Raw genomic sequence first — 12,227 nt, 5'->3', positions numbered from 1 at the left:
TCGCCGGCGTTTGATGTTAGATCTAAAGCTGCTGTCATCTTTTTTTTCCCTTTCTCTCTGTCAGGAGGGAGGGAGCGCGGGTCGGCAAAGTGTCATGTTGTTGTTTTGGGACGAGTCTGCTGTGTGATGTGGCGGGATTTTTGAAGGGAGACCAAAGGGAAAAAGCGCTTTAGTAACTTATCACAAATGCAAGTCACAGTGCCCCATGGGTATTTTAAAATATAATGTATTGGAGATACAGCATGCCGTGTATTCCATATCGTTGTACAGTATCTGTATCGTTAACGCTGATGTTTATATAACACCACTATCACTTAAATGCTCCAATTAGAAAAGCACAAAGTTAGTGCCCGCTTGTTACTGAAGCATTGCTGTCAGTGTTGACAGTCAATCTTCATTTCCATGTAGCTTTGGTTTTGACAGTCATGTCTTCAAGTATGACATTCATATTGAATTATGTTGCTTTTCTGTCACAGTAGTTCTTATATTAATGAGTGAGTGAGTGAGTGAGTGAGTGAGTGAGTGAGTGAGTGAGTGTTTTCATTGTATACCTTTCAGTTATAACAGCTTTGTTGCTTCTCATCTGTTGAAAAAGCACCTTTTTATGTCAGCAATTACTTTAATGTTCATTAACAGCCTTTTCAGTGTATTATTTGAACCTAACCTTGCATTCATCATCAAATTTTCTATAAAGGGTTGGCATTAACACAACAGTATTCCTCTTATAGTATTTCCATCCTCTTCAGACTTGGTTGAGTATAGCTGAGGCTGTTCTTCCAGATAATCTATTGAGAAGATGAGCCACTTAATTGTGTAACTTTAGAGAAAAGTTACCCCTATAGAGCTTGGTAGTTGATGTCAAGGAATACCACTTTCCACTGTCTTATTGCCATATTGCAGGAAAGAGGGCACTAATGGTACATACAAGTTGGCACACCAATAACATTACACAACCTGTTGCTTATGCTAACATTCACTGAGGTGACTCAATTATTAGCTGGTAGACTCAAAGGCTCAATTTTCATCATGTATGCAGATTTCGTTCATTTCTATCCCTCTGAGCTTTTGTAGGCTTTCAAAGACTCTCCAGAGTCAGAAGAGAGAAAGGTAATCAGGTAACTGCAGATATCTGGACACTGCAGGTCTGGAGCGTCCATTCCAGATGTTTCAATACTCCTGGAAATAACCCTTGGGGCATTATAAGAGTCAGAAATCTATTAAGTTTTACAATATAGCGTTCAAAGTCCTTGAAATTAAAGTGCATAGTGAATTTAACATGGATGCCATTCATTTTTGCTCATGCTTTTTTCCTGCCAACATGTCAATGTAAACAAACTGAGTCACGTGATCCTCAGATATATATTTTTCCACATCATACAGTAGGAATTTAACAAATACAGGAATGTAAATGTTAACTGAAGATGAAAGCAACAGCCCCTGTTTGGTTTTGGCTTGTATTTTTTATGTAGAAATGATTTCAATACAGTTTATATCTCCAACCGAACCACTTTTGACAAAACTTTTTCATGCTTTGTGTACATTTGTCCTGTGGGATGCATCAGACGTCACTGTTTGGATTCCACAGAGTTGAAAGAATAATGCATCTCTGTGTTGAGTCGTGCCATTTTTAAAATTACTCTGATTTCCCCATGACAGTCATTGCAATTACCGGTCAATAAAAGGTTACATGTCATGTTGGTTGCAGGGCTGGACTACATTATAACATGTTGACTGCTTCCTTGTTATTTCCTGCGGTTTGTGGCGGTGACGAGTCTGGTACATGAAAATAGAAGAAGAGTGAGAGGTCTGTATCTGTCTCCTCTCTGTATTGCCCTTCGCCCTTTGCATCCTTTGCCTAACATCGCTAAGCAGAGCCAGTCCTTCCAGTGCCACAGTGAGGTGAGGAGCCAGGGCTTTCATACTCACTGACCCCCCCCCTCACTTCCCCCTTTCCCTCCCCAGCCCCACCGCCACCCCCGTTCCAGTCACTACATGTTCCCTGCTCTCCGGCGCTCCCCTGACAGCCTGCCAAGCTGCCGCACAGCCTCCCATCCTCTGGGACATGGGAGAGGATGGCCAGCCATGTGGAAAGACAGAGAGAGAGCTGGGGGTGGGAGGGTGAGGTGAGGAAGAGGAGGGGAGGGGGGGTTGAAGAGCAGGATGAGAAAGAGAATGAGTAAGGGAGAGAGAGGGCGTGAAGCGGTGAAGTGAAACGTGGTTATCTTTTTGTCACTTGTTCAGGGTGAGGGATGTTGAATTCAGGCTATGGGGTTCCGGCAGCGACATGTTATTCACACCAGCACACCCACACACACACACACACACACACACACAGACACACATGGAGAAAAATATTTTTGTGTGTCTTTCAGTGCTCATTTGCCACTCCTTGACTTATTTTCCATCAGACAAAAGGGAAAATTCAGAAACACTATCTCTTCCCTCACTGTCTCTCCCCTCTCATTCCTGTCCACCTTGCCCTCCTCTGTTATTCCAAGTGTTAGGTCATGAATGATTGACAGGCCACAGCTGGAGAGACCTGCTCCCCTCCCCTCTCAACCACACTCGCACACACACAAGACCCTTTTGCGCACAAACACACGCATCACACACTTTGATACACATTCTGTCCTCTGCGAGCCGTTTTCACACAACCGAGTGTGTGTGCTCTATCAGAGCATGTCAGTCAGGCTGCCTATACAGTATGTGCTCTCACTCTGGCTCTCCCCACTGCTGTGTTTTATTTTAGAGTCCCCAGGCAGGCAGACAGGCCAGCAGGCAGTGCAGAGTAATGTCATCCAGCAGGGTTAGATTCAGCCTTCACATTAGTGCACACAGGGGGGAGGAGAGGAGAGGAGAAAAGGAGACACGGGGAGTCAAGAAAGGAAAGACATGCAAGGAAGATGAACAGAGAGATGGGGGAGAGAGGGAAGGAGGGAAAGTATGGGGGAGGGACTAGTGGAAAGAAAAATATCTCTTATATTGGTTTGGACGTATGGTTTAAAATATACGAAGATTACATACTGTCAAGGCAAATCGTTCAGTATATATTTTAAGAACACTGACAAATCACACAAAGTGCATTTTCCATGTAGGAATATAATTTCTGCTTATATTTTTTGTTATGTTTGCAGCATGTGGAGAGAGGAAAGTAGGGTAGGTGGGGGAGAGAGGGAGGCAGGGAGACTTAGAGACGAGATGTTCTCTGGACCCTGCTGCCTATTCTTAGCACAGACAGCAGCACTGAAGGCCACAGCAGCTCCCTGCCACTGCTATGAACACATTGCGGCTCTGAGAATAGGACAGCTAATCTGAAGCCAGTTTCACACTCTGAGGTATAGGGGAATGCTCCCAGTCACGCCAGGCTTAAACCTGTAGACCAATTCGCTCAAATGTGAGTCAGAGTGATTGATTCATTGTCCCTCTATGTGTCGACGGACCCTATGCGCTCCACAGGATTCCATAATTTACCATATGATTTGAGATTTCTGTGTGAAACTATTTCTCACACTCCTCAAATTTACACACACATAATACCACCTTTGCCCAGTTTCACCGCAGACCCAAGATATCATGACACAGCGAGTCAGAGGACCCTGGCTTCATCTAAAATGCAGACGGGCTATTTTTCCGCTTGTATGCCAGCCTGTTTTCATTTGCTCCTCATGAATCATTTAGCGCGCACACACAGTTTCATGTACACGCGTAGTTTTTTTGATCCTCAAGAGCCGGGAACACGTGTTTTTGCTGGGGCCATACCATTTGTTCCCCAACGGCTTGAAAACCCAGACGTACTGTACAGGAAGCGGAATTGATGCAGTTACAGTTTCTCAGGGTCTTTGATCTGCACGCATCTTCAGCATTGTTTCTAACCTGGAGAATTCACCTGGGACCACATCTGAAGCCGCACTCACAGCCACTGTTGTTTTAATTAGGCAGTTTCTAAATATTTGTAGCTGCTTTTTAATATTTTAGCAGGTTTAATGTCTGCAAAGCCCTGAACCAAGGCTGAACCTGTAAGTCTGAAGCTCCATGTTGACAAGCATCTGCACGGCTGAAGTGTCCTTAAGCAGGACGCTGAATCCCTAGCAGAACTCCTCTGCAGCTGACACTGCACTCTCATCCCCTGTGGAGGAGAGACACACAAAAAGAGAATTTCCCTATGGGGATCAATAAAGTATTTTTTGCCTGAGGGCTTTTAGTTGTATCTTATGGCAAAATTTGATGGCTACACACTGTTCTACCTACTGGGAACAATGCTGCCCAGTGTAGGTTGTTAAAGCAAACTGGTAACACAAGGTTGGGCAGCAGTGGTACAGAAAGAGCGGGGGAGAGGCTTTGCAGCTGCTGAGGAGGCCATGTTTATACCCATCCACCCCTGACAGGCTGGCTGACTGAAGCACAGCACAGCACAGTGAAGAAACTGTGTGTATGTGTCCACACACTCTGTCCAAGCACTACTCTTACACACTTAGCTACCCCTATGCTTACACATGCGTACACCCTCAGTGTGTGACAGGCTTTATGATTTGAGAGTGAGAGGGAAATGGAGAGGGATGAACTTGGTTAAGAAAACACCAGTTCGGTTCCACTGGCGCCTCTCCACCAGCCTCTCCTACAGAGGAGGAGAGACAGAGGGGGGAGATAAGAGAGGAGGGGGAGGAGGGAGCGATGACTGACCCTAGAAGGAGAGAAATGTTTCCCCTCTCCATCTTTTTTTTATATCCTTTGCCCAACAGTTCTCCTTGTCTGGCTGGTGGCTTTTGTCAAATCTTCGAACAGATTTGGAGGACTAGTTCAAATTCAGGACAAAAGAGGACAGAGATGGAGAGGCAGCTCAGTGCTACACACACACACACACACACACACACACACACACAAACACACTATTGATCTGTATCTTTTCAGTGACAAGCAGCATTCTGAATAAACATCCTGCAAATATGGATAATGCAAATGTAAAGTGGATGACTGTGTGCGTGGGTAAGTGTGTGCACATGTTTATATGTGCATTTGTATGTGTATGCATGTGTGTGTTTGTATGTGTGGAGCAGCAAGGTGTGTCTGTATAGCTGTTTTTGTTTTTAGGGACACAAAACGCACATCAACACCTTCCTAACTGTCCTCTCCGTTCCACCACGGGACAGTCAACAGTGTGACAGTGTGTGAAAGCTGAGGCTGCTATATCGTGATGTTGGATCTACACAGTAAATGAACATGACACACCGCGTGTTTTACCAGTTTGGCTTGTCCTTTCGAGGTGTTACATCCAATGTTGTATTAAAACGTGATGCACATCCTGGCTGGACGTCACCTCAGTTCACTCAGTTCAGGTTGTGTTTGATTTGCTTTTGATAAAACACTCTTTCATATTGATTTCGCAACACAAAATAGATCCCCCCAAGTGCACACTTATGATATATAGATTAATTTCCACCAAGCATTAACACCAGATATGCCCTTCTGGCACTAAGCCCTCCATTATAAATGGTGATTTTCTGTTACCACATTAATATTTAAATTAACTGTTAAAATGACTTCAAATGTTATTGAGCCAATCTGAACCGAAGATTGGAAACATCTATTCTATATTCATTAGTAATTTGGACATGGGAATGTTCTCTTGTCAAATGATTTTTCAGTGTATGAAAAAGAATGAAAAGATTTCCCTTTCTCATTGGATGAAAATGTCGATTGAAGTAACAAATAGTTGAAGTTATGTGGCTGTTTTTCTACTGCTCATTTTCAGTCTTTTGACTGTAGCAGAGAAAAACAGAGGGAAGTAGAGAGCCAGAGACAATGTGTTGCTGTAGAAGGAAAGAATAAGTAAAAGGCTACATCATCCCCCTCCCACTTTCCTTCCCTCCTCCCTTCTTAAGCATCCCCCCGTCTGCCCCCTTCCCCTCTTGTTCCCTCTTTCCCCTCGCCTCAGTCATCCACTTCTAACCTTTCTGGGTTTATTTTTATGTCTGGTCCTGGATGCCGGGCCTCTCAGCGGGCTCACTAGGCAGGGGAGGAAGGAAGGAAGGAGGCAGCAGAGGAGCAGAGGAGAAGAAAAGTGAAGGAATTGAAGGAGGGATGGAGGGGGTAAGGAGCCATCAGAGAAGGACTGTTCTGTCATCACCATGGCTCCCTCTGGCTGCTGGGAGGCTGAAATTACATCTGACTTTGAAGTTAGGGGCAGCAACACCGCCAGTGTTGCTATAGTGACAGGAAGTGTGTGTGTGTGTGTGTGTGTGTGTGTGTGTGTGTGTGTGTGTGTGTGTGTGTGTGTGTGTGTGTAAACTCCTTGGGAGGTTTATTATGCATGATCCACACTGGCATTACAGTGCTGTTATTAATCTACTCTCATAAGATACCTGTGCTTTAAACACATGCACACACACACATGCACACACAAACATATCTGGGAATTCATGCTAGGATGCATTCACGCACACGCACACACACACACACACACACACACACACACACACACACAAGCGTGAGCACACACACATATACACAAGCGTGAGCACACACACACACACACGACCCATTTCACAGCTGGATTCAAACTTCACGTCGTGCCTTTTAAAGATTAAGATAAAGTTTTTCCTCTTATTATCTTTGAGAAGGTTTAGCTGGCTGCACACTGCGCTCACAGGCAAATGCACAAGTAACTGTGTGTGAAAAAACACACACACACACGCAGAGTTGTTCAGATTGCAGATAGCTGTGTTTGGGTTGTTTGAGCTGCTAATATTCCACTGAGTCCTTGAATATGTATGGCTTTTGTTTCAAACTCTGAAAACATTTTCAAAGGTGATAGATGTATAGATGTATAGATAGATAGATAGATAGATAGATAGATAGATAGATAGATAGACAAGGAGGGAGGGAGGGAGAGAAGCGATGTATACGGAGAGGAGGGATGGCGAGGTTGAAAATAATGTTCCATTAATGCAGAGCCAGGCTCTAGCTGAGGGCCCAGCGCCAATCTGCATCTCCCTACAGTCTGCCTGCTATACATTTTTCATGAACGCTGAGCGAGAATTAGCGACGGATTGCTGCTGCAAATCGCTTCTCCTTGGTCGGGGGCCGATGGAGAGGGAAGGGAAGAGCAAGGAAAAGGGGGGAAGAGGAATATGAAAGTGAAGGAGGGAGGGAACAGTGCAGAATTGAGGAGAGGTGAAATAGAGGAGAAAACAACAGGATGATTGAAAGGCATGTGGGGAATAAAAGGGGGGAAGAGTATGTCACAGGTGTGGTGTCCGCATACAATATATCAACACTTATTATGACTGGCATTTACATAACCAAGTCACACACATTTTCTCTAGTCTATGTAATGATAATGTTCTGGCATTGTGTCCACTTTGTACTAATTCTACGGTATATTTACAGTTTTTATACAGTTTTCCTGTATCTACTACATTTTTATGTCCATTTTGTCATTCTGACAAGTATTACTGACTTTATTCAGCTCATTAATGTTTTAATTACTGATGTCAGGTGCCTTTGTCCTTCCTGTGCAGGAAGTGATGTTTTTATGTATGTTTGTTATGTTTGGAGTGGCTAAACAGAGACAGTGATTTTATGTAATTACAGTTACAGATACACGCACGCACACATGCGCGTTTAAGCTTGCACCCTCCTGCAGATACACATGCTTCACTCACACACCTGCTCCTTGTATATAATATAGTATCATAACATTACTAGTGTTAATTGTTTGAAATCTCTGAAGAATCTCATCATAGTGTACACACACCGGCAGTAGCCCCCGTGGCCCTTTCAGAATTTCCCCAGAGGAAATTGTCTAGTTCTCCTCTCCTCTCCTCTCCTCTCCTCTCCTCTCCTCTCCTCTCCTCTCCTCTCCTCTCCTCATATTTCCTCTCCTTGGCCTGTGCACCATATAGTTTTGACCCCAATCTTAGCCTGCTCTCCCCACTCCAATATAGCCCACTTTCATTTTCCACCGGTGGCCTTGCGCTGCCATTACAGACCTTCGCTGACCAGACTGGATGACTGACTGTCTTACTCATATGCTGTCCGTTTTACTGACCGCTTGTCCACCTGCTCTCTGTTTTTCTAAAGAATAATTCCCTACTCTGGGTTTGGCTTTGTGAGATCGAATGATATTTATAGGTGTGTAAAAGCACTGATTCCTGATCAGTCTCTAACCAGTCATCATGCAGTTAAATTAGCATTCTGTATTTTATAGAAGAATCAATAATATTTGTTATTCCTTGAGTCAAAGTAGCCAAATACTCCTATACGTGTCCCTGACTGGCCCTGTGTGTCTTTCTAGTGGACCTGGGACACACTGTTACCATGTGGCTGTCTGCTTCTACAATATTACTGCTTTATATAGGCTATAGGATGGACCCAGAAATGTGTGTATCTATATCAGTGATGAAAAGAAACAGCTCTTTGACAGAAGATGTGTACTTGTGTGTGCACGCCTGTGTGTGCGTGGCCTATGATTGCAGCTGTAATCTGCTCTCTCCTGCCAGCCACAGTTATTACAGTTGTCGATATGGTGCTCAGGGCTTTATAGACACAAGCAACAAGACTCAGTCTGGACGCCCGCCAGAGTGTGTGCGTGCGTGCCAAAGTGCTTTATATTTGTTTGCGCCCTTGTGTGCGCACATGTGTGTGCACGATCCTTTGCTCTGTGTGTGTGTAATTGAGTCTCCTCTCATGTAAAGACCAGTTCAACAGTGTTTTAATTACTTATGTTACAGACTGTTTGACCCAGCATTGTGCATGTACAGTGTTTACTTTATTCCTGCATGAATGTACGTTGTGTGTGGGCCTATCTGAGCTTGGCCAGGTTTACTGTGTCAAAGACACGGCTGATTGAAGAGGGGGAGAAAGAGAAGAAAAAGTAGAAAAAAACAGTGTGAGAAGACAGGAAAAAAGAGAGGCAAAAGGCTTCGGTGTCTGGAAGGTGTTGCAGGGGAGTCAAAAAGGGAATAGAAGAAGAAAGAGACAGAATGAGGGAGGAAGAGGAAGGCGGGGAGAGGAGTATTGGCTGGGAAGGAAACAGGGAAGGAAGGAGGTGTGGAGGGGCTTTCTCCTTGTGGTATTCAGCCTTGACTGATGCCTGTTGTTCAAACCACTTCTACTGTTTACTGTCCTGCCAGCGTGATTACTATCAGGGCTTGGCAATGGATTACAATGGGACTGAAACAATACTTTGCTTTTGTAAAACTGTCATACATGCATAAGCACACACACAAAGACACACACCGCGAGGGTCACTGATGGCCCATTTTCCCAGTCACACTGCTCTTTTGGAAGTGTACAACCATCTGTCCGATTTGGCCAAACGATTAAACAAATCCTCCCGCTCTCTCTCTCTCTCCCTCGCTCTCTCTCTCTGTTTGAGTGTGTATTTGTGTTTGTGCGCCAGCAGTGTGATTGAGGTCTCCTCCCATATCAGCGACCTGTGACCCCTCATGGCGTTTGTGTGTATACAGTACGTATGTGCGTTTCTATCCTTTTGGTTTGCTGATATAAAAATACCATCTTTTGACTGATGCGCCACACTAGAAATTAAGAAACAATATCCCTTCTGTTCAGAGAAAACATCTTGTTTTTAATGGATTCTTTATGAGCTCTAATGCTTGGAAATGTTTCTGTGTGTTCTGAGTAAGGTTTGGTTGGTAATTGATTCTTATTAGGTTTTAATTGTTGTTTCTCTATGGACTGAGAGCATTTTAATTGTTTTAATTATTTTATAATGTAATAAGACCTTTTGAGTCCACATCACCCATAAAACCCGGGTGAGATTTTGGAAAAAGTAGCAGCAGACCATTAATATACAATAGTGGACCTGTTAGGGGCCACAGAGTCAATTGAATCACCATAGATAACTCCATAATAAAGTAAAGACATGTCACCCATGTGACCTTGCTGTGTATGTGAATTCTTATATGTACATCATTGATAATAATGAACTAGTATAACATAATTTATATAAATATAACACCCTGAAAGCATGGATGGCTTACTGAATGGGCCAAAGGGGGCACCCCTGGCCCTCAACTGCAAAATGTCACTCAAAGAGATGCAAAACAGCTGCAAGAGACACAGAGAGACAAAAAAAGACTCACAATGTCTATAAAAAAGGTTAAACAACTACAAAGAGGCACTAAATTACTACAAAGAGAAACAAAACAACTACAAAGAGAGACAAACCACTACAAAGAGGCATTAAATGACTACAAGGAGATGCAAAACATGTAGAAAGAGACACAAAATTACTACAAAGAGATGACAAAAAAATACTAAGAAAGGACCAAAACAATTATAAAGTGCTGTAAAACCACTACAAATAGACACAAAACAATAATGAAAAGGCACTAAACAACTATATAGTCAAGAGGTAGTGCAGCATTTTGCAATAAACATAAGTACTTTTTGTGCTTTAACTATATTCTACTGATAATACTGCTCTACTGTTACTTATTTAATTTAAATGCAGTATTTTTTTACTGATAATTTATATTATATATTATATATATATTTACATATTACACAACGTTCCTTTTGGCAAATACATCTTATAAATCCTCCCCCAAGGATCTGAAAATGGATCTGAGAGTACTTCCTGACCAAAAGACAAATGTGCATTTATGCAGCCAAACACCAAACTCATCAGAAGATTCACAGAAAGATTAGTCTTGTTTAGACCGTGCAGTTTTCACTCACACAAATCAACGCACACGTACAGTTTGTGCCAACACACTCAGTCGGGGTAATTTTGATAGAGTCTTGTGGTAGCTTTGCATAGCATTTGGGCTAATGGCGTGCCGTGTGCTTCCTCCCAGGTCAGTGCATCCATTAGCAGCCATATTACTGCCACATAATGGCTTATTGGTTGGTGGGAAAAATTACCAAGGGGCCAGGACGAGAGAAGAGAGGGAAAGAAAGACGGAGAGATAAAAAGATGAAGAGGGAGAGAGAAGGAGATGTGGAAAGCCGTCTCTAGCTGGGCCTCCGAATTGAGTTACAGCTGTTATGATTTGTCGTCTCTCAACTCGTTTTCTCCCTCTTCTTTTTCATTTCTTGTTTCCGCCCCCTTCTCTCTCACCCTCAGGGCTTTGGGAGGTTTTTATCTTTCTAATGAGCCGTTGATACTTTTTTTTTTTGGCGTTACCTCATTCGTTCTGGATGGAAGGCAATATTTATCATACTGTCAAACCAGAGTTTGCATCCAGCGTGTCTGTGTGTGGACTGCAGCGAAACTAAGTGGTGCAAAGTGTTTACGGCGTGGTTTCGGTTGGCGTTGGTGGTAGAAGTGGACGCAGGGGTCAGAGTAGTTTGGCACACTGGCCCAGGTCACCATGTTGTATTCCCAGCCTTATCAGTATGCAGCACAGTGGGCGGTGTGCACTTGACTTGATTGCTTTAATTGGTTGGACACATTTTGAAAACACACACGCAGGGTTAGAGCAGTTTCTGGCGTGCAATAGTTGCTCCAAATGTATTGTTGTTGTGATATTTTGTCCAGCGAATGTGGGACTCTGCACTGTTCAGTTCAACTTTGCATGAGTCATTCTGCTCCTACACACTCATATGCATATTCTGTAAACACACACGCATGCACGCACACGCACACTACTCACACATACATATACAAACAGACAGTTTGGAGTAGGGAGAAGTTTAAAGGTGATCCTCTGTTATGAGCAAAATTCATAAATATGGATAAGACACAGATTGTAATGCGAGCGCTCACACACACAAGAATGAACTGTCTAGTGTGTGTGTGTGTGTGTGTGTGTCAGTCACTGTATGTATGTATATCAGTGGCTGCTTGGCGGCAACTCAGCAAGCATGTGCTTACTTGCTGGCTTGGCTTGGGTAGCACGTGTGTTTGTGTGTGTGTGTGTGTGTGTGTGTGTGTGTGTGTGTGTGTGTGTGTGTGTGTGTGTGTGTGGTTAAAATGATGTGGAAATCAAATTCACCTTGAAGTGTCCTTCTCTCTCCCCTCACCACCCCCATATTTTTGCCTTCGTCTTTGCTTTGAACGCACTGCAGCACTCAGTTCAAAGAGAGACGCCTGCTTGTGCGTGTGTGTGTGTGTGTGTGTGTGTGTGTGTTTGTTAGGAATGACAGCAAGGTTTGAGATGGAAAGAGTGAAAAAGAGAGAAAGACCCGCCGCTGCACTCCTCCAACTTTATGTGTGTGTATGTGCATGCATGCCATCATGTTACTCGGCATGTTTAATCTTT

The 12,227-nt window shown here is 43.6% G+C and overlaps 2 protein-coding genes across 2 annotated transcripts in view; both read left to right on the top strand.

Moving 5' to 3' along the window:
• The window catches only part of LOC131988424 (AT-rich interactive domain-containing protein 1B-like), a 66,722-nt gene extending 64,542 nt beyond the window's left edge, over positions 1–2,180 (top strand). Inside the window, exon 5 of the mRNA XM_059353535.1 lies at positions 2,025–2,180. Within this exon, the coding sequence (XP_059209518.1) occupies positions 2,025–2,180 (156 nt within the window). The remainder of the gene's footprint in view (positions 1–2,024) is intronic.
• Positions 1–12,227, top strand: part of LOC131988057 (AT-rich interactive domain-containing protein 1B-like) — a 147,463-nt gene that overhangs the window by 18,341 nt on the left and 116,895 nt on the right. The gene's annotated exons all lie outside the window — the stretch shown is intronic.

The sequence above is a fragment of the Centropristis striata genome, chromosome 16 (genome assembly GCF_030273125.1).
Source record: "Centropristis striata isolate RG_2023a ecotype Rhode Island chromosome 16, C.striata_1.0, whole genome shotgun sequence".
Taxonomy (NCBI): Eukaryota; Metazoa; Chordata; class Actinopteri; order Perciformes; family Serranidae; genus Centropristis; species Centropristis striata.
This window is presented reverse-complemented; position numbering and strand designations above follow the sequence as displayed.